Source organism: Bubalus bubalis, chromosome 2, assembly GCF_019923935.1.
Source record: "Bubalus bubalis isolate 160015118507 breed Murrah chromosome 2, NDDB_SH_1, whole genome shotgun sequence".
In the NCBI taxonomy this organism is placed as follows: domain Eukaryota; kingdom Metazoa; phylum Chordata; class Mammalia; order Artiodactyla; family Bovidae; genus Bubalus; species Bubalus bubalis.
The window spans coordinates 136603175-136623457 of NC_059158.1; the positions used below are offsets into that span (position 1 = coordinate 136603175).

The following is a 20283-nucleotide window of genomic DNA, read 5'->3' on the forward strand; positions in this document are numbered from 1 at the left end:
CGGGCTACAGTCCATGGGGTCACAAAGTGTTGGACACAACTTAGTGACTAAACAACAACAGCAACCACAACATACTATAATATAATCATATCACAATATAGCACGTTATATTGTATCATGTTAAAATATGATACTCAGCCACTGTTATGAACAAAGGAATACACAGTTCACCAGTATCCATCAAGATGCAGTCTGCTAACCCTGCTTCATCTCAGCATTTAATGGCTCTTACATACAGGTCTCTGCTGCCTGAGTCTTAAAGTTACCTCTCTCCTGAGTCTTTCCTATAAGTGGGAAAGTAATCATGCTTAGGTCTCTCTTTGTAAAAAGCAAAAGACAAATCATCCACACAATTTCTTTCAGCTCTTGAAGGATCTCTCTTTGTGCCTTCGTAACTATTAAATGCATAACTGAAAATGTTATTTGTATATTCTTTTGTTTCTGCCTCACTTCATTCCTTATCCCTCTACAATCTGCTCTCATTCCTGCCTCTACATACCCATCAATACTCACAGCAATAAATTATAGCAACTTTCTAGCTCTGGTCACCAATGGATCCATAAGCCAATAAATACCTGATCTTGGCTTAATTTGACCTCCCTTGTTCCCCTGCTTTTTTAAGCATCTATTGTGCAGTCTTCTGCCTTCACGTCTTGAATTAAGGTCTGCACCTGTGTCCTGAGCATCACTTTCCACTTCTCCCTTTCACATGCCTTTCAATGTACCTACCTTGAACTGACTGTGAAATCTCAGACACACAGACTATAAACCATCTGCATATGCTTCAGCCCTGACTGCTGAGTTGGGAGAACTTGTGTTTTCCCACCTTCCTTGTAAGAGAATTATTTCCTCTTTGGAGACAGAGTAATTCTGTTTTTGCGAGAAATTTCCTAGCTGCGAGCAGGAAGTGTAAAACAGCTCCTTGATGTACCCCTATGAGGGTGACGCCCTCCTCCACCCACAACCAGGCACCTTCTCCACGGTACTGTCTTCCGATGAAACCTCTCCCCCAGCTTGCCCCATGGCAGGCCTTGGATTCCACTAAGTGTGATTACATAGGCACTTGTAATCATACATTTATATGGAATAATAAGCAACACTCCTTTAAATTGAGCGATTAAAAAGGATTAAATGTTGTCATGCAATTCTCTACTGCTTCAGAATTTAGTCATGGAAAAATTACCATTAATGTTTCTAAGAGATTTTCCCTGTTAGGCTGAGAAACCAAGTATACAGATTTTACATTCGTTTCAATCCCCAAACCAGTGTCACAGTGCTCAGAGAAATGTCTGTTTGACAACTTTTAGCTCAGACACAAGGAGGTATTCATTCATAGTCCATTCATGTTAGATCTGTTGACATCAAGATTTTGCAAATCTAGCCATTTTGCTAACAAACATTTAAAACCATACAAATATGGCTTCAAATTTCATTTTCATTTAGATTCAAATGAATTATAGCAGCACAGTATCATCCCCTGGGTACTTTTGAAAGCAAAAGGTACATAAAAGATCCTAAAAATAAGATCAAGAGGAAGTATTTTAATTTGTAATTGAAAGCAAGTAACTGCCTCACTATGTTTTCTAATCCCTCTTTAATCAATCCCAGCAATTAAAAATAATGAAGCAATAAGACACTCTAGGGATCTCAAGGATTTCAATCATAAAATAGTTCCCTATCCACAGTGGTTTATGACTTCAACTATAACTAGTTATTACTGTACATAAATTGTTATTTATGTTATCTGTGATCTTTTCATAAATTTTACTGAAAAGTAAAAAAAGATGTTCCATGTGATTTATTAAAAAAGCTTTTTGGTAATGCAGCTTCAGGATTTTATTTTCTTTTATGAGTCATTCTTTTCCACTTAAATTTGAAAGTTAAATAATAATTCTAATAGTTAACAATCATAATACTATTGGTGGGTCTTATTATAAGCATTTTACATAGATTATTTAGTCTTCATATCACTCTATGAGCTAGACATTAATTATTCCCATTTTATAGATGAGGAAACTGAGGCACAGAGAGGTTAAACGACATAGCCAAAGCCACACCACTGGTAGGTGACAGAGCCGAGATTTGCATCAAGGAGGTCTAACTCCAGAATCCGTGCTCTTCACTACTAGCAGATACTGCCTCTCCTAGTAGTACTTAACACAATTTTTAGGTGTTTGGATAACATATTTATTTTAATAATTAAAAACAGTGGCTAAGAATTTTCATATTTTAACATTGTGTTTTAAAAACTAAGCTCGAGGGTCACTCCACCTCCCCGCAGTCTTCCTGGCTTCCCTGAATGTCCAGTCTAAAGTGTGTCCCCAACTCTGAGTCGTTCTGTGCCTTTTTAGTCATAAAAAATGTCACTTGACATATACATTATTTACAGTGTAAGCCTCTTGAGAGCTTTTTACCTTTCATGTATTTTCACCTTTGAGGGCATGAATTATTTCATCTTCATGTTTTCTCTGGCTCTATAGAGAGATGCCTATGTTAATTTAAATATTTCTAATAATGAACAGTGTTTGAATTCTCTGGATAAATCTCATCTCTATATATGTTTCTTTCACAATCTGAATATTTCTTAACGTCCTCTCCTCTGGGCTTCTATAAATGAAAACTATCCTTCCCTCCCTCATTCATTCATTTTACAAAAATTTGTCAAACATCAAATGCCAACCAGGGCTAGGAACTGGGAATAATGAATGGAATAAGCTCCTGAAGCTTGGTTACAGTTCAACATCTCAAGTCATTTTAGTCACTGACTATAATTTTAACTTTACTTTTTAAAGGAATGTTGAGTATTTTAAAAGTGATCAAAAACAGTTCCTTAAAATCAGATAGCAGCAACCTTATTCTGAGAAAGAATGAAGCTCTGTTCCTGAATCCCCATTCTAAGAATTAGCATATTATCATTTATGGCAAAGAAAGAATGTGCATGTGTGTCATCTATTTTTAACAGTGAAAATCTAAGAATAATATTGATTGCTGAAATTAAATTATCATAGTCTTTTTTCACTGCATACTGAAGGCTCCTTTATTACTGACATGCACACACAAAAGCAACATTTGGAAATTATTATAGCAATTTCAGGAAATGCCAAACAAGGACAAAATCCATTTTACTTAGAAAGACCTGTTTTCCTCATAGCTCAGGAGGAAAATACAGACTTGCAAAAGCTGGTAAAGAAACATTTATTTTAGATACTGGCCTTTACTGAAGTTTCAGGAAGATAATGAGGATTTCTTAGCTTGGTAGTAATATAAAAGCGGAAGTCTGGTGAATATTCAATGGTAGAGTCCCCAAGTCGTATGCATGTACTTCCACCCTGCTTAAAGGTCTGTTTTAGTAGAAGAGGTTCCAGGATCGGATCCAGTTCTTCTCCCACATTTTCTAGCAACACTGGAATAAAATCAGAATAAGATTTCATGTTATTTTAAATAGTGACTATAAACTTCCAACTCTCAAAATTCTTTCAGCCTTCTAAATTGCTGCTGTTTCTGGTTGCCCATAAAGCTATTTTTGTCTTCTGAGTATAAAGTGCGCTATACCATCATTAAAAAGTCCACAAATAACAAACGCTGGAGAGAGTGTGGAGAAAAGGGAACTCTCCTTCGCTGTTGGTGGGAATGTAAATTTGTGCGGCTACTATGGCAAACAGTATGCAGGTTCCTCAAGCGATTAAAAATAGAGTTGCCATATGATCCTGCAAATTTGAAAAGATATATCCACCTCAATGTTCATTGCAGCTCTTCTATTTTTAAACCTGTTTTGTTCGATATCACTATACTCACAAACACTAGGCATCATGTTGGCCTTTTCTCGTCATCCTCACAACTTTGAAAAGCATCAAATATTATTACCCTAGTTTTACAGATGAGGAACCTGAAGCAAGGTGACTATAATAAAGTTTTCATCAGGTGAATGACAAAAGCAGGAACTTGAACCAAGCAATCTGTCTCCTTACACAGCTCTCGTAACCACTATGTGATACTGCAAGCATTCAAAACTACATTCATGACTTCCATAATTTGATAGGTAAAAAATACTATCAAAATGTGTATTTGGGGCTTGATGCTTTAGGTGCTCTTTGCTTAAATATACTTTTTCTTCTAGAAACTGTATGCTAAAATATTTGCCTATTTTCCTGTCATGGGGCATGTTTTCACCATTAGGTTTAGCTGCAAGTGATTAAAAAACCCCAAGTAATAGTGACACAAGCAAGAAGGAATTTATCTCTCATGTAAAGGGGAGCCTGAGGTAATCTGTCCAGGACTGAAAGCACAGTGTGTTTAAACTCTCAGAGATCCAAGTTCCTGCTATCTTGCTGCTTCACCATTTTTGGCATATGGCTTTATCTTTTGGGCCAAATTAGTCTTTCAAAGAAAATGCACATTGCAGCCATCAGAAAGAAAAAAAAGAAAAAAGAAACAGAAAAGAAAGAAGTATCGTTTAAGGGTATTTTCTGGGAATCACAAATGGCACTTCTACTTACATTCACAGAAGTTAGGAAATTTATTCCTTTACTTTGAATGGAATGTGCCCAGGTAAACACAGGAGATGCTAATAGTAAGGAGGCAAGAATGATTATCAGGGAACAGTGGGCACCAAGTGTCACAATGTGCTAGCCTTTAAAACTTTATTTGTATTTTTTAATATTGTTTGTAGCAAACATCACCCCCAGTTTTCTGCTTGGTTTTAAATCTGTGTATATTTCTTTTTAAAATTCAACTTTTTGCTGTAGAAATTTTCTAACTTTTTTCAGAGGTAAAAAGGATGGTATACTCTTGCCAATTTCACCCAATCCTGTTTCATCTATTCCTTATCTCACTCTGGATTATTTATAAACAAATCCCAGTCATCATAAAACTTCATCTGCAAATATTTGAGTAGGTATCTCTGAAAGTTAAGGACTCTTATTTAAAAATTAATGTATCTTAAAAATTATCAGTAATTCACAATTTCATCAAATATCAAGTCAGGGGATATGTTTACCCATTGTTTTAAAATACTTTGATTAGTGTTGGATTGCTAAATTGGGATACAAATAAATTCCATAAATTGTGATTGATATTCTCTAGGTTTTTTTTATATAATGTTTCTTGGCTTAAATTATAAATTTGTAGAGTCAAATCTATTATTTTTTACCTTAAAAAAGTTTTTCCATTGTATATTTTCTTAGAAACTTCTTTTCCAAAGACAATTGTTATTCCCTCAAGTTTTATTTTAGCATTTAGGTCTTCTCTTTTTGTCTTTCATATTTAACTCTTTAGTTCATCTGAAGCACATTTTGGTACAAGGTGAGACTATGATTTGATCAGTGAAAAAACAATGCCTTACTCAAGTCTTTCGTTGTTTTGTGTGTGTGTGAAATTTTGTTATTTCTTTACTCTGCATTGTTAATGTCATCCTAGGTTTTTGTTTCATATGTGCTGTGTGCTAAGTCACTCGGTTGTGACCCCGTGGATTGTAGCCCGCCAGGCTCCTCTATCCATGAGGATTCTCCAGGCAAGAATACTGGAATGGACAGCCATTTCCTTCTCCTGGGGATTGTCCCGACTCAGGTCAAACTCAAGTCTACCGCATTGCAGGCGGATTCTTTACCACTGAGCCACTGTAACTGACATCGTTTTTGTGTGTTTTGTTTTGTTTTTTAATGAATTATCTACAATATAGTATTCTCTGCTGGCTCAGATGGTAAAGAATCTGCCTGCAATGCGGTAGACCTGGATTCAATCCTGGGTCAGGATAGATCCCCTGAAGGAGGGAATGGCAACCCACTCCAGTATTCTTGCCGGAGAATCCCATGGACACAACAGCCTGGTGAGCTACAGTCCATGGGGTCCCAAAGAGTTGGACATGACTGAGCTACTAACACTACACTACTATCTACATTATCCTATGTGAGACTTCAAATTAGCAGGAAAAAAGTTGCATACTGTGTTCAGCTGTGCAGCATATTGCATTCAAAGTTGATTAAGCAATTACTGGGCACTTACTGACTACCCTCAAAGAGCTGGTGTTGAGAAAGAGTTATATACAAAACACTAAGGTCAGTTGTAGAAATCTGCAAATATTTTAATCTTGGCACTTGATTGAACAGCTTGAGAGAGATGTCATAGAAAGAGGTGTTTGAACTGCATATTAAATTTGAAGGAATTCACCAAAATGATGGAAGAGTACAGACGAAAGCTAAGAGATGTGAAAATATGTCATTTGCTACATGTACTGCCAGCTGCCATGTATTCCCATCTAACCCTCATCCCATGCATAATCTCTGTATCTCTCTTTAAACAAATAAGCTCAAAGACAACAGAGGCCAAGTCTGTATTTTCATGCTGTGTTTTCAGTGGCACATGCCAGCTGCAAAATAAATATTTGTAAGATGAATGAATGAACAAAGAAATGAGAAAATGAAAGAAACACTGAACCAGAAGAAGTTCTGCCCAAGGAAGGCTCAAATAATGATAAGTTTTGCTCTAAATGCAAAGAATTTTTTTCACAGAGTTAATGCAAAGCCATTAAAAGCTCCTCTAAAACTGATTTCTTTTTTTAAAAATTAAAAAGTATTCTTTTATTTTTCCAGCTTTATTGAAGTGTGAACTGGTTAACTTATCAGAATATTAACATGAATAACATTCTACACACACCTTGACCAGTGGTGTAGCTAATACAGATGTACCTTTATTTTCTAGAACATTGGCTTTCAAATTTTTTATTTAAGCAGCAGGATACTTTTTTCAAAGAGGATTCTATCTTAAAGCTCAATATAAACAACAAAAAAGGGAGGTCTGCACAGGCAGGTGGGTGAAGGCAAAACCTCTGCCTTCTCTACCCAGGCCACCTGGCAGGGATCAGAAGTCACTTTCCTGGAATAGGTCAAAACTTAAAGAGAACTTCTTAAATGGAAGAATCTTTAGTTGGTTCTGTTTTAAAATTATAATAGTAACTGATTCTTTTCCTTGAAGGCTAAATATAAAAACAGTTATAAAATCTGCCATCTGCTTCTCTTTCTATAATAGATTTAAAACTTTTCATTTCTCCCTGATGATTAATGGTAGAAGGCATTGTGAATAATCATTATCCATTTTTAAAGTATTTCATTCCAAAAAGTAGGTTAAAGCAACTGTGAGTGACACAGAAAGCACTGGACAAAGGCAGAAGATTTGTGGACTAGTTTTAACACTTCCCTTACCTGAAGACACAGTCTTAGTTAAACCACATAACTAATATCCTCTGTCACCTTACTTACCTTGTTAATAAAATGTTCTGGTTATTAGAATTACGAGGTGTCAAGAATACACAGAAGAACTGTACAAAAAAGATCTTCATGACTAAGATAATCATGATGGTATGATCACTCACCTAGAGCCAGACATCCTGGAATGTGAAGTCAAGTGGGCCTTAGAAGGCATCACTACAAACAAAGCTAGTGGAGGTGATGGCATTCCAGTTGAGCTATTCCAAATCCTGAAAGATGATGCTGTGAAAGTGCTGCACTCAATATGCCAGCAAATGTGGAAAACTCAGCAGTGGCCACAGGACTGGAAAAGGTCAGTTTTCATTCCAATCCCAAAGAAAGACAATGCCAAAGAATGCTCAAACTACCCCACAATTGCACTCATCTCACACGCTAGTAAAGTAATGCTCAAAATTCTCCAAGCCAGGCTTTAGCAATACGTGAACCATGAACTTCCAGATATTCAAGCTGGTTTTAGAAAACGCAGAGGAACCAGAGATCAAATTGCCAAAATCCGCTGGATCATCAAAAAAGCAAGAGAGTTCCACAAAAACATCTATTTCTGCTTTATTGACTATGCCAAAGCCTTTGACTGTATGGATCACAATAAACTGTGGAAAATTCTGAAGGAGATGGGAATACCAAATCACCTGACCTGCCTCTTGAGAAACCTATATGCAGGTCAGGAAGCAATAGTTAGAATTGGACATGGAACAACAGACTGGTTCCAAATAGGAAAAGGAGTATGTCAAGGCTGTATATTGTCACCCTGCTTATTTAACTTATAGGCAGAGTACATCATGAGAAATGCTGGGCTGGAAGAAGCACAAGCTGGAATCAAGATTGCTGAGAGAAACATCAATAACCTCAGATATGCAGATGACACCACCCTTATGGCAGAAAGTGAAGAGGAACTAAAAAGCCTCTTGATGAAAGTGAAAGAGGAGAGTGAAAGAGTTGGCTTAAAGCTCAACATTCAGAAAACGAAGATCATGGCATCCGGTCCCATCACTTCATGGGAAATAAACGGGGAAACAGTGGAAACAGTGTCAGACTTTATTTTGGGGGGCTCCAAAATCATTGCAGATGGTGATTGCAGCCATGAAATTAAAAGACTCTTACTCTTTGGAAGTAAAGTTATGACCAACCTAGACAGCATATTCAAAAGCAGAGACATTACTTTGCCAACAAAGGTCCGTCTAGTCAAGGCTATGATTTTTCCAGTGTTCATGTATGAATGTGAGAGTTGGTCTGTGAAGAAAGCTGAGCGCCGAAGAATTGATGCTTTTGAACTGTGGTGTTGGAGAAGACTCTTGAGAGTCCCTTGGACTGCAAGGAGATCCAACCAGTCCATTCTACAGGAGATCAGTCCTGGGTGTTCTTTGGAAGGAATGATGCTAAAGCTGAAACTCCAGTACTTTGGCCACCTCATGCGAAGAGTTGACTCATTGGAAGACTCCGATGCTGGGAGGGATTGGGGGCAGGAGGAGAAGGGGACGACAGAGATGAGATGGCTGGATGGCATCACCAGCTCGATGGACATGAGGTTGAGTGAACTCCGGGAGTTGGTGATGGACAGGGAGGCCTGGCGTGCTGCGATTCATGGGGTCATAAAGAGTAGGACACGACTAAGTGACTGAACTGACTGATTAGAATTACTATTGGATTTTAGACTTTTGTGGTCACAATTCCAAGTAAGAAATATATTTTAAATCTTGATCTACTATACACATGTGCATATAAAACTTTAAAAATTTCATGAAATAATGCTTACTTTACTCTATGCTATATAGCTTAATATGTTTTACTCCACTGCATTTCATTTACAAATACTGGTCATGACCCACTATGTTGGTTCTGTCTCCTACAGTTGTGACCCATAGTTTAAAAAACACTAGACAGATTGTCTGTATGGCCTTTCTCACTATACAAACTATATTATATGTAACTATGTATGATTTTAATGTAATTAAGAGATAATATATGAAAAAGTTGGCTTAAAACTCAACACTCAAAAAACTAAGATCATGGCATCTGGTCCCATCACTTTATGATAAATAGATGGGGAAACAATGACAAGCTTCATTTTCTTGGGCTCCAAAATCAGTGCTGCTGGTGACTGTATCCATGAGGTTAAAAGACACTTGATCGTTGGAAGAAAAGCTATGACAAACCTATTGGAAAGCAGAGATGTTACTTTGCCAACAAAGGCCCATCTAGTCAAAGCTATGGTGTTTCCAGTAGTCATGTATGGATGTGAGTGTTGGACCATAAAGAAGGCTGAGCACCAAAGAATTGATGCTTTTGAACTGTGGTACTGGAGAAGACTCTTGAGAGTCCCTTGGACTGCAAGGAGATCCAACCAGTCCATCCTAAAGGAAATCAGTCCTGAATATTCATTGTAAGGACTGATGCTGAAGCTGAAGCTCCACTTCAATACTCTGGCCACCTGATGCAAAGAACTAACTCACTGGAAAAGACTCTGAAGCTGGGAAACGTTGAAGGCAGGAGGAGGAGGCAACACAGGATGAGATGGTTGGATGGTATCATGGACTCGATGGACGTGAGTTTGAGCAAGCTTCAGAAGTTGGTGAAGGGAAGCCAGGGAAGCCTGGCGTGCTGCAGTCCATGGGCTCGCATAGAGTTGGACAGGACTAAGGACTAAAATGAACTGAACTGATACATAAACCACATAATAAATCCCAAACAAAAAAAACTAATATAAGTTGATTTTATCAGACACTGTCATAAGTACCCAAATTACAGTAACTCATTTCTTCCTTGCATAAAATATAAATGGGGAAATGGAGTCTCAGAAAGGTGACTGAACCAAGTTCTGAGTAAAAGAGCAGGTACTCTGATTCCAGAGCCAGTGCACAATGGTCCTAACAAGGGTGAGTGAAGTATGTTCAATTTATACTTTTATAACAGATATATTGTCTGATCCTGCCCATTAAACAAGCAAAATATCCGATACAGAGATCAGGTTGTCTCTTTTTTGGTAACTCCATATCATTATGCTGTACGAACACCAGTCAGATGAATGAAATACTACTTGTGTAAGTGTTTGTGTGTGTCCATATATATAAACACAACATTTTAAAGGTAGACTTAGATTTTTTCATCTCATTCTTATCCAAACCAAGCCTAAAATTGCAATTAATATATTGCAAAAATAAATTAATATAATGCAAAAATAAACTGTCCGTAAGTCTATTTGGTCTATCTGTTTTTATTCTTCCCGTGTGTCACTGGTTCTATTAGCAACTGGGATTTGCTTAACTTGTCCTGGGGCTAAACATGTTGTCTTTTCCTAATGTTGACAATTTACTTGGTCAAGTAAATAGTCAAAATTTGATAGACAATATGGATTCAAAATGTGACTAATAACCTAACGTACTCAAATCATAAGTACTTTGGTTTACGTAGACAAGTGTGGCCTGTGTTTAGAACTTCATTGAAAAATTCTTGGCATGTTTTTAATTTCTCCATTATAAATGGCAAGTCAGACACATAAAATGCATACCCACTTCTCTGCCACTTTTGTAGGATAAGTAGAGAGAAGAATAAAGAAATATTTGGACTAATGTGTTAAAATATTTTTGGCATATCAAGTGGCCCTTTTCACTGTAGAAGTAAAGCTATCATGAGAACTAAGGAAGGGCAAACAACAGACAAAAATTACAACAGCTAAATTAGCTATACTAGAAATCAGCTAATTTAAATTAGAAGACGCATCCCAAATGAATCTTGAGACAAGAAAAGCATCCTAACCTGTTAGAGCTATAATCTCTAAAATTCTCACTTGATTCATTATTAATAAATAATGAAAGATATTAACAAAATAATCATTTAAGATGAGCCTGACTCAAATACCTTTAAAAAACCCCTATGTCATTTTGGGTTTAACTGTGCCCTTTCCAGATATTTCTGTAATGCATGCTTATTGTTCAACTACATACCAGGAGTACCAAACTGGATGCAGTTTTCCAAAGTTCTGACATAGTCAGGGTCACTTAATTTAATTAGGTGAAGACTATTGGTTTTTTCCATGTTCTTGATCCATTTATTAGCCTGACCTTGAGGATCTATCATCAGAGGCCACCTTCTTGCATTCCTGAAAGGGAAAGGAAGACAATGCTGGTCAAGTCACAATTTGTCTCTATTTAAAGATGCATGCATCACTTTCTTACAGTTTATACTTTACAGTGTTATTTTATTTTGTAACTTGTTTTGAGAAACTGTGGTTCTTGAAGCAGAGACATTTAAATTGAACAGGCTACTAGAATGACAACTATAAAAGCCATCTGGCAAACTTAACACAAGTTCTTTTACTCCTTTTGGAAAATTACAATTTCTTAAATGTTAAAGGATATTTTTGAAAATGTTTGCTGTTCTTGCTACTTAAATCACAATGATAACTGTCAAGAGTACCAGAAATCAGGAAAGTCCAATTCTTCACTAGTCCCTGCTATTTATCACTCCTGTGACCTTGGGCAAGCCACTTCATTTCTTCATCTTCTATCTGCTATCATTTGTACAAGAGGGAAAGAGAAAAGATGGAGACATCATATCTCTTTGAAATTTAGACCATTAAAGATATAATGGTCTAAAAAAAGAGATGTGGTGGATTCATTTTGATATTTGGCAAAACTAATACAATTTTGTAAAGTTTAAAAATAAAATAAAATTTAAAAAAATTAAAAAAAAGAAGGCCAAAGCAATTCAGTGGGAAAAAAAAATGTGAAGCAAAATTTTGTATCATCTAATCTTCATAATGACAATCAACCCTTAAGTGTTAACACAATTATTGACCCAGTAACTTCCAGCACTTGTAAACTTAATGTCACATTTCTATTGGGTTGGTCAAAAATTCACTCGAGGTTTTCATAAGATCTTATGGAAAAACCCAAGTGATTTTTTTTTTTTTTTTTTGCCAATCCAATAGTTCACTACATACTTGCCCAGAGAGTGTGAGCTTCTTATGGACTGAAATATATTCTATGAAAGTCAAGGTTTGCCCCATGAGAGAGCTCATACTTATTGCTTTATTCTCACTCATATCTCCTTGTTTAGGATAAGAACAAGAGCAGCAAACCACCACAAGGCACCCAGTTTACAGTTCAGGGTGTTGTTGGGTCACAAAGAGTTAACCAGTTTCAGCCATCTGGACATAGTATCCAACCACATAGCTTTCTACTTTCTGTGAAATGTAAACAGCATTAAGATAACTATTCTTTTTCTTTTTCTTAGAAGTTTCAATAAACACAAGTTGTCACTTTGGCCAGTTTCCCTAAAGATACTCTTTAGGGAAGAGTACTCTTCCATAAGTGAGCACAGCAAATTCATGCAGAGCATCAGAAGAGCAGGAGGAGGAAATAAAAGGTGACTGGGACAAAAGAAAAAAAAAGCTTGGGGTGAATCAGGATAATATATTCATTGCCGTCTCATTATAATACAAACTTAGAATTTCATTGGATAATTTGTCCCAAATGGAAGTAACCACAGTTCTCCAATATTAGCATTATATAATGTATTAATCAGCTTGGGCAGCCATAACAAACTACCACAGACTGTCTTAACAGAAATTTAGTTTCTAACATCTCTGGAGGCTGGAAGTTCAAGATCAAGGTGCTAGCAGAGGTCTCTGTCCTTGGTTGGCAGAAAATACAGACCTCTTGCTGTGTCCTCAGGTGGCCTTTGCTCTGCACGTATGTCCACGGTATCTCTCCTTCTTCTTAGGAGGACACCATTCTCACTGGAAAAGTGTTCTGCACTTATGACCTTATTTAACCTTAACTATCACCTTGAAGGCCCTATCTCCAGATATAATAACATAGTGGATTATATCTTCAACATATGGTTTTGTAGTGGGTGAGGGGACAGAACTCATGTTATAATATTAATTACATTGAGGAAGAAATGAGACCAAAAGAATAGTGCAATATCTTAGATGCAACAAACTAATAAAAAGGGGATCCTATCCATAAGAAACTAAAGGAAGTGAGAGGGAAATTAGAAACAAAACTTACATCTAAGATTTCATTCTGTTATACACTTTAGAAATATATTTAAGGTTGGAGGATTATGTGAGCGTTAGACAGCATTTATGCTTCCCTAAAGAAACTAAAATGACTCACTCTTCCTTCTGTTGCTTCCACATTTTTTTAGGTACAATACCATGTTCATGCTGTTTCTTTGTCCAAAATGTACCTTTTCCCATCCTCTCATGTTCAAGTACTACCTACATTTCATGGCAAACTCAAATGCTATCAGTCCACAAAGCCTGTCTTGATATCTTTTGTCATGGGACTTCTTTAGCCATTCATCCATATTACATTTATGTACTTCCATATAATGATATTTTATTATGGTAATTCTATAATAAAATAATTTATTAGCTGCATCACTCAACTAAATTATATATCCTGAGGGAGGAACCATGCTGACTCTTCTTTATCCTCTTTTCCTAAATCAAATAAAGTTTGCATGTGATAATCCACTGAAGTGGCAACAGCGAAAAAAAAAAAAAATTGACAAAGACCATACAAGTTAACACATTCTAAAAATGGACACTTTATAAGAGATTACACCTGAATGAAGAATAGTGGTCCAAAGAACACCATCTGAAAATCAGAAGAAAGGACTTCTAGTGTTGACCAAACTTGGCAAAGTTCATTAGAGCCTATTTCTGTCACTGATTACACTGAATACAGTAGGATAAAATACAAAAATCAACAATTTGCAGATTCTAAAAAGTAAGTGATAAGAAGTGAATGGAAGAAAAGTTAAAGCTTGAGGAATGACCAATAAGGGAGTGGTGACTTTCTTGTATATGTGTGTGTGCATGTGTGTGTTTTCTGTCTTCTGGTTTTGATCTGAGAATAGGCCTAATGCAGGGAACCATGCAGCAGCCACAGGTAGCAGAAACTCAAAATAGAAGACTGAGAAAATAATCACGCGTGAGCCAGAGAGCACTGAGGGGCTCTCTCTGTTCTCTCTCCCCTACCCGCAGGTCAGCCCTGCCACATTACAGCATTACCACAGCAGAGCGCTGGTGATGCAGTTACCTAAAACACTGAGTGAAAATCTCTCTGGATAGAAGAGCTGGAAAAGGGGACCTCTGTTGTGCCTAGAGTCTGAGGGGTGTCATAACCTGTTCAGGCTGCTATTACAGGATTCAATCCAAAATTACTCAATATACAAAGCACCAGAATGTGACTAATTCTCAAAGAAACACCTGTGGCAGATTCATGTTGATGTATGGCAAAACCAATACAATATTGTAAAGTAATTAGGCTCCAGTTAAAATAAATAAATTTATATTAAAAAAAGGAATAAAGGAAAGCAACAATAAATTTGACTTAAAAAAAAACCCTTTAAAGCAGTTATTATAACAACACTTCATTTGGTAAAGGTGAGTACTTTTAAAAACAAATGCAAAGAGGTATTCTAGCAGATAAATAGAAAGTATGACAAGATCAAATGAAAAGTTTAGAACTGAAAAGGATAATATCTGAAATAAAAATTTCACTGTAAGAACTCAATAGTAGACAGTGAACTTGATGACCTATGAATAAAAATTATCCTATTTGAATAATAAAAGGATAGTAAAAAAAAGAAATAGAGTCTCAAAGACTTGTGAGAAAATATTAAAAGGTTTAATGTTCATGTCATTTGGGCTAGAAAGAAGAAACAGATTGGTGTGGAAAACATATTTTAAAAACCTGTTGAAACTTTCCTAAATTCAGTGAAACACGTAAATTCACAGCTTCACAAAACTCAATTCTGAAAAGGAAAAACTAAAAAACCAAAATCCCTCACCCACACCCAGCCTCATTATAATCAAACTGCTGAGAACCAAAGATTTGAAAAAATATATATTTTTAAAGCATCAGAGAGTAATGATATATTACATTTAGATGTCAATTATTCAAAAGACTGCAGATTTTATATCAGAAATCATGGAACTAGAACACAGTAAAACATATTTAAAGTGTTGAAAGAAAAGAACTGTCAACCCAGCATTCCATGTCCACCAGAAATATCCTTCAAGAATAAAGGCAAAATGAAGATGTTCTCAAAATTATGGGCCAGCAGATCTGCTCTAAACAGATGCTAATGCTAAAGTTCTTCACCCTTAGGGGAAATGATGCTACAGTGAATTTTAGAAATAAATGAGGGGCAAAAATGGTAAATAGAACAGGCTATTTCCCCCTCTTAAGTTCTTTCAAATGTATATGAATACTGAGGCAAAACACTGAGTGTGTGTGGACGGGCAGAGTTTCAATGCATGTAATACTTAGGACTACAATCGCGTAATCAGGGGAGGGTGGAGGGGACTTGTACAGTTACAAGGCCTCTACATTTTAACTGAAGTGGTAAAACATCTCTAGATAGATTGTGAAAATTTGTACTGAAAAATAATGCAAAGTATTATAGTTAAAAATGGATAAATTAAAATGGGATACTAAAAATGGTGGATCATTCAAATATTCTAAAATAACAAGAAATGGGGAAGAGGGCAACAAAAATCAGATGTAAAAACAGAAAGACAATCATCTGTTATATCTAATTTCAATGATATCAACCACACCATGGTTGGATGGCATCATCAACTCAATGGACATGAGTTTGGGAAATCTCTGAGAGATAGTGAAGGACAGGGAAGCCTGGTGTGCTGCAGTCCATGGGGTAACAAAGAGTCAGACACGACTTAGTGACTGAACAACATGATGATATATGTAGTCTGCATGGAAGGAAGGAATTTAGATACATAGCAGTGGTGCATTTCAAAGGATTTTGCTATTTTCCTCTTTACACACACACACATACATACGCAAAATTAGATCAAAACAGACAAATAAAGGTGGGTGTTCTTCTCAGTTATTATTGCTGCTGAAATAAACCTAATTTATCTGACTCCTGTAGAAATGAAAACTTAAAGACATTTTTTAGAAGCAGAGTTAAATTAGATATAGGTCTGACCTACTCACCAAGCTGCTAAATAATCCCAATACTTTCCCTGAGAAACATTCAGATATTATCCAATTACATTCAATGTTATCACTAGTCCTTGAAATTCTGATTAGCCAAGGACCTTCAAGTGTCAGTAGCTCTAAAAGTTAAGTATGTTCTAACTTGTCCAAATTTTATATATTCTTCCAGTTTCCTAAATTATTGACTCCTCCTTCAGCTGAGATAGTATGTGAAAAGTATCTAACACAAAATCAGGTCTTTAGTAAGTGCTCTGTATTAGATATTATTATCAAGTAAGTATCTCTGGGGAAGGAAGAAGACACTGACAAGGAACACTTATCTGATACTTCAAAATGATCAAGCATGCATGCTCACTCCCTCAGTCGTGTCCGAATCTTTGTGACCCTTTTTGGGCTGTAGCCCCCCAGGCTCTTCTGTCCAAGAAATTTTCCAGGCAAGAATCCTGGAGCCTATTGTCATTTCCTACTACAGGAAATCTTCCCAGTCAGGGATAAAAACCTGTATCTCCTACACTGGCAGATGGATTCTTTAGCACTGAGTCACCTGGGAGGCCCTCAAAATGATCACCTTAACCTATTTCCTGAAACCTCTCAGTAAAAGATTACCAAAATCATTGACAAAAAAAAAAACCCAAGAATGAAAAATGGTACTATTTCCTTCTTAGTAAGGTTTCTACCATTACTTCTTGCTAAGAATACAACACTTTTACAAACAAATAGCAAACACGTAGGCGTTATGGCTCATTAAAACTATTTTTCTACTTCCTGAAATGGGAGTTCATCTTGAAAAATAATCACTGGAAGATTTGGAATCTTAAAAGCGGAAATATTCATCAACAGTTCCAGTATTATTGAAATATGACTGGACCTAAAAGAAAGGGTATTTATTTGCTGGAAACTAACAAGTATATTATTCTCCACTGAATAGGTAACAGTTATAGGAATAGGTTTAGATGTCCTACTAGGTAGAACAAAGGTATATAAATCACAAATCAAAATAATAAATGAATAACTACTACTATATGGGACATGATCAATTATTTTCACAACTGTTTGGGAACAGCAAAGGTTTTTTCTGAGAGGGAAACAGCAGCAGCAGCAGCAGCAACAACAACAACAACTGGACTATTATTTAGGTTGAAGATAATCGGTCCAGCTGCACAAGGTAAAAGGTAGACTTCTTTATTTTTCTACTGAAATTTTTAAAATAAAATTTTATTATCATTGTTACTTGTACAATATTACATTTTGACTTCTGCAGCATGCTCACCACCAAAGGATTAGTTTCCATTCATTACCAAATCTTTGATTCCCTTTACCTATCTCACCTTCCCCTCACACCCCTTCCTCTCTGGTAACCACTTTGCTCTCTGTATCCATGTGTTTGCTTGTTTTATTATTTATCTACTTACTTATTTAATATTTCACATAGGAGTGAAAACATACAGTATTTGTCTTTTTCCATCTGACTTATTTCACTTAGCATAATACCCTCAAGGTCCATCCATGTTGTTACAAGTGGCAAGATTTCATTTTTTTTGTGGCTGAGTAGTATTTCCTGGGAAAGTTTAGTCCTTTTACAATAATCCAGTAAATAAATGCTATAAAAATCCATATGTCAGGATCATTTGCTGAACAGTTAAGAAATTTGCTCACTATAATTTTAATTTGTAGAACAATTTTCATAAATATTACTCATAAAAACTTAATAATAACTTGTTTTTACCCATAGTGGCTAATTCTGTCAACCATTTTTACTTTAAGTAATATCATATCAAGTATTTTTTCAGTAAACTAACTAATCAAAACATGTAACACAAAACTGAATGTTTCCTAATGATGGTAAGGTTTACTTGTGCTATTCCTAACATGCTAACACCTCCAAGAAGACTGGCCCAGTGATAGAAGACCCTTCATAATGTGACCTGGAAAATAACACAATTAATAGTTGTCCTTACAGTAGGGCAGAGTGAAGTTCTTGGCTTCTGAAAGGCAAGACCCCAAGGAAAGGTAAGGTTGGATGAGCCCCCAGTATCCTCCTAACCTCATCTCCATGGGTTCTATCTACTAACCAGGAGATTCTAGGAATAGTACCACTTTTTGAAAAGCCCCAGTCAGTCCAGGACCTGGAAATGTATCCATACCACTTAAGGTGGTCCCACACCCAGCAGGGACTAAGACATCATCACCACAAACTTACCCCTGGATGTTTCATTAACTTACAATAACAAAACCCTGTGTTCTATGAGAATAAAAATTTGGGACTTCACTTACTTATGACAGGGTTTTGCACTATTTGCTAAAAATTGATTAAAAATTAAGCAAAAGTCATCTGAGGTTTTTAGTTTAATTACTACTGTCTCCAATACTCAACTGCTCCAACATTAATTGGAGAAAGATGTGCTCATCCATATTTAACTAATTTATTAAGCAATTTTTTTCAATACTATAAAAGTTTACTAGCTGCATTAAAAAAAGCTATACAGATAAATAAATCTATTGATTGACAGAGAATATTTGTGAGAAAAACATTTTCCTTACATTATGATAATCCCATTATCAATAGAAAATGAGTCAGAAGGTAATCCAGCAATATTCCAGGCTCGAATTGTCACTGCTTCTCCCAGGATATTCATAAGGGAATAATCTTCAGAGCACGGGATATCTCTTCTTTTGCACAAATCTGTCCACTCCTTGATTTGGTTCTTTGAGACATACACAGAGAGATATAAAAATGAGGCTGTTATGTAAAATCCTCAATTATACTTTGAGCCAACAAATCATGGTTGAAACTACCTTAAAGTTGATTTGTGTTCATCATATTTTTAAGTAAAATTATAATTCAGAAGCTCTACTATGTATTCAAATGAAAATTATATCTACTGTTAAGGTAAAATTTAGATAGAGCACTTACTAGTGAATTCAGAACTTCATATATGGAAAAAATAATTGCCAATTATGATTCTAAAGCTTCATTTGACAAAGTAGATGGAGGTTACCATGTTTTTCTATATATTTTCTTTAAGTTATGAAAATCAGTATTACTATAATACTGTGGTATTAAAGTTAATCCAATTTGAACCAGTAGGGGACACAGAAAACATCTGTATCAGACTCTCACTTATTCTGGGGATGGGACTATAGCAGGGCTCTTAGGCACAAATAAGAATCAGGGCACACACTAGAGTTTTGGATACCCCACCTGGGGCACAGTGTGCTAGGATGCTCAGAAGTACAAAATGGTGCATCAAGCTTAGGTTCATTCTCAGAAAATCAGAAATCAAGGTCCAATATGAGGTTACAGACCAAAGCGTTCAGAAATAGTAAAAAACATGACTGGAGAGAAAATAGGTTAGGAAGGGGCATATATGTGTGGTATTGATACCAGTCCATGGGCAAATGAGGATGCTGTGTGTGCAACATGTGTGCCTAGCCGAGAGGGCATGGTGGGCACTACCATCTCCCTCAGGTCCCTGCTGAGTAGATCGGACCAATATTCTTTGGCACATGAAAACGCCATGATGGTTTGGGGACAACTGATGCCTTTCATGACCTTGATTACCTGGTTATTCCCTAGAATGGCCCACAACTGCGTCTGTGTGATGTTCTCTCAAGAGTCAATTCAGATTATGCACCTTTGCCAGGAATATCAATGAAATGATACTGTGTTCTTCTCACTGAAGCCCATCCATGGCACAGAATTTCACACTGTCCATTTATAGATGATACTTTTATTTTGATTAAAGTGTTTCCTGCCAGGCTTTTCTGTCATAATTATATGATCTTGGGTATGATTAAAGCTTTCTTGGATGGTGGGACACAACATAAAGTCACTCATTAGATGAGAGGCAGAACTCCATTACTCAAAGCTCCAAATAAGAGAAACCTCCCCAACAGGAGGCTACACCTGACACAGGGTAATAGTGAGCTTGAACTGTAGGGGGCCGTTTACAAATGTCAAGCAGAGTGGGGTGGATTTGGCTAGGTTTCCTGGGCTTCCTGAGGACTGGTCTCTTGAGTAGTTCCACAGGCACTGGGAAGAA

At 36.4% G+C, this 20283-nt stretch overlaps 1 protein-coding gene across 1 annotated transcript in view; it reads right to left on the reverse strand.

Annotated features, from left to right (window-relative positions):
* Positions 1-20283, reverse strand: part of DNAH7 (dynein axonemal heavy chain 7) — a 271936-nt gene that overhangs the window by 72294 nt on the left and 179359 nt on the right. The window contains exons 47-49 of the mRNA XM_006078127.4: positions 18782-18945; positions 11204-11358; positions 3213-3403 (exon numbers count right to left, since the gene is read on the reverse strand). Of these exons, the coding sequence (XP_006078189.4) occupies positions 3213-3403; positions 11204-11358; positions 18782-18945 (510 nt within the window). The remainder of the gene's footprint in view (positions 1-3212; positions 3404-11203; positions 11359-18781; positions 18946-20283) is intronic.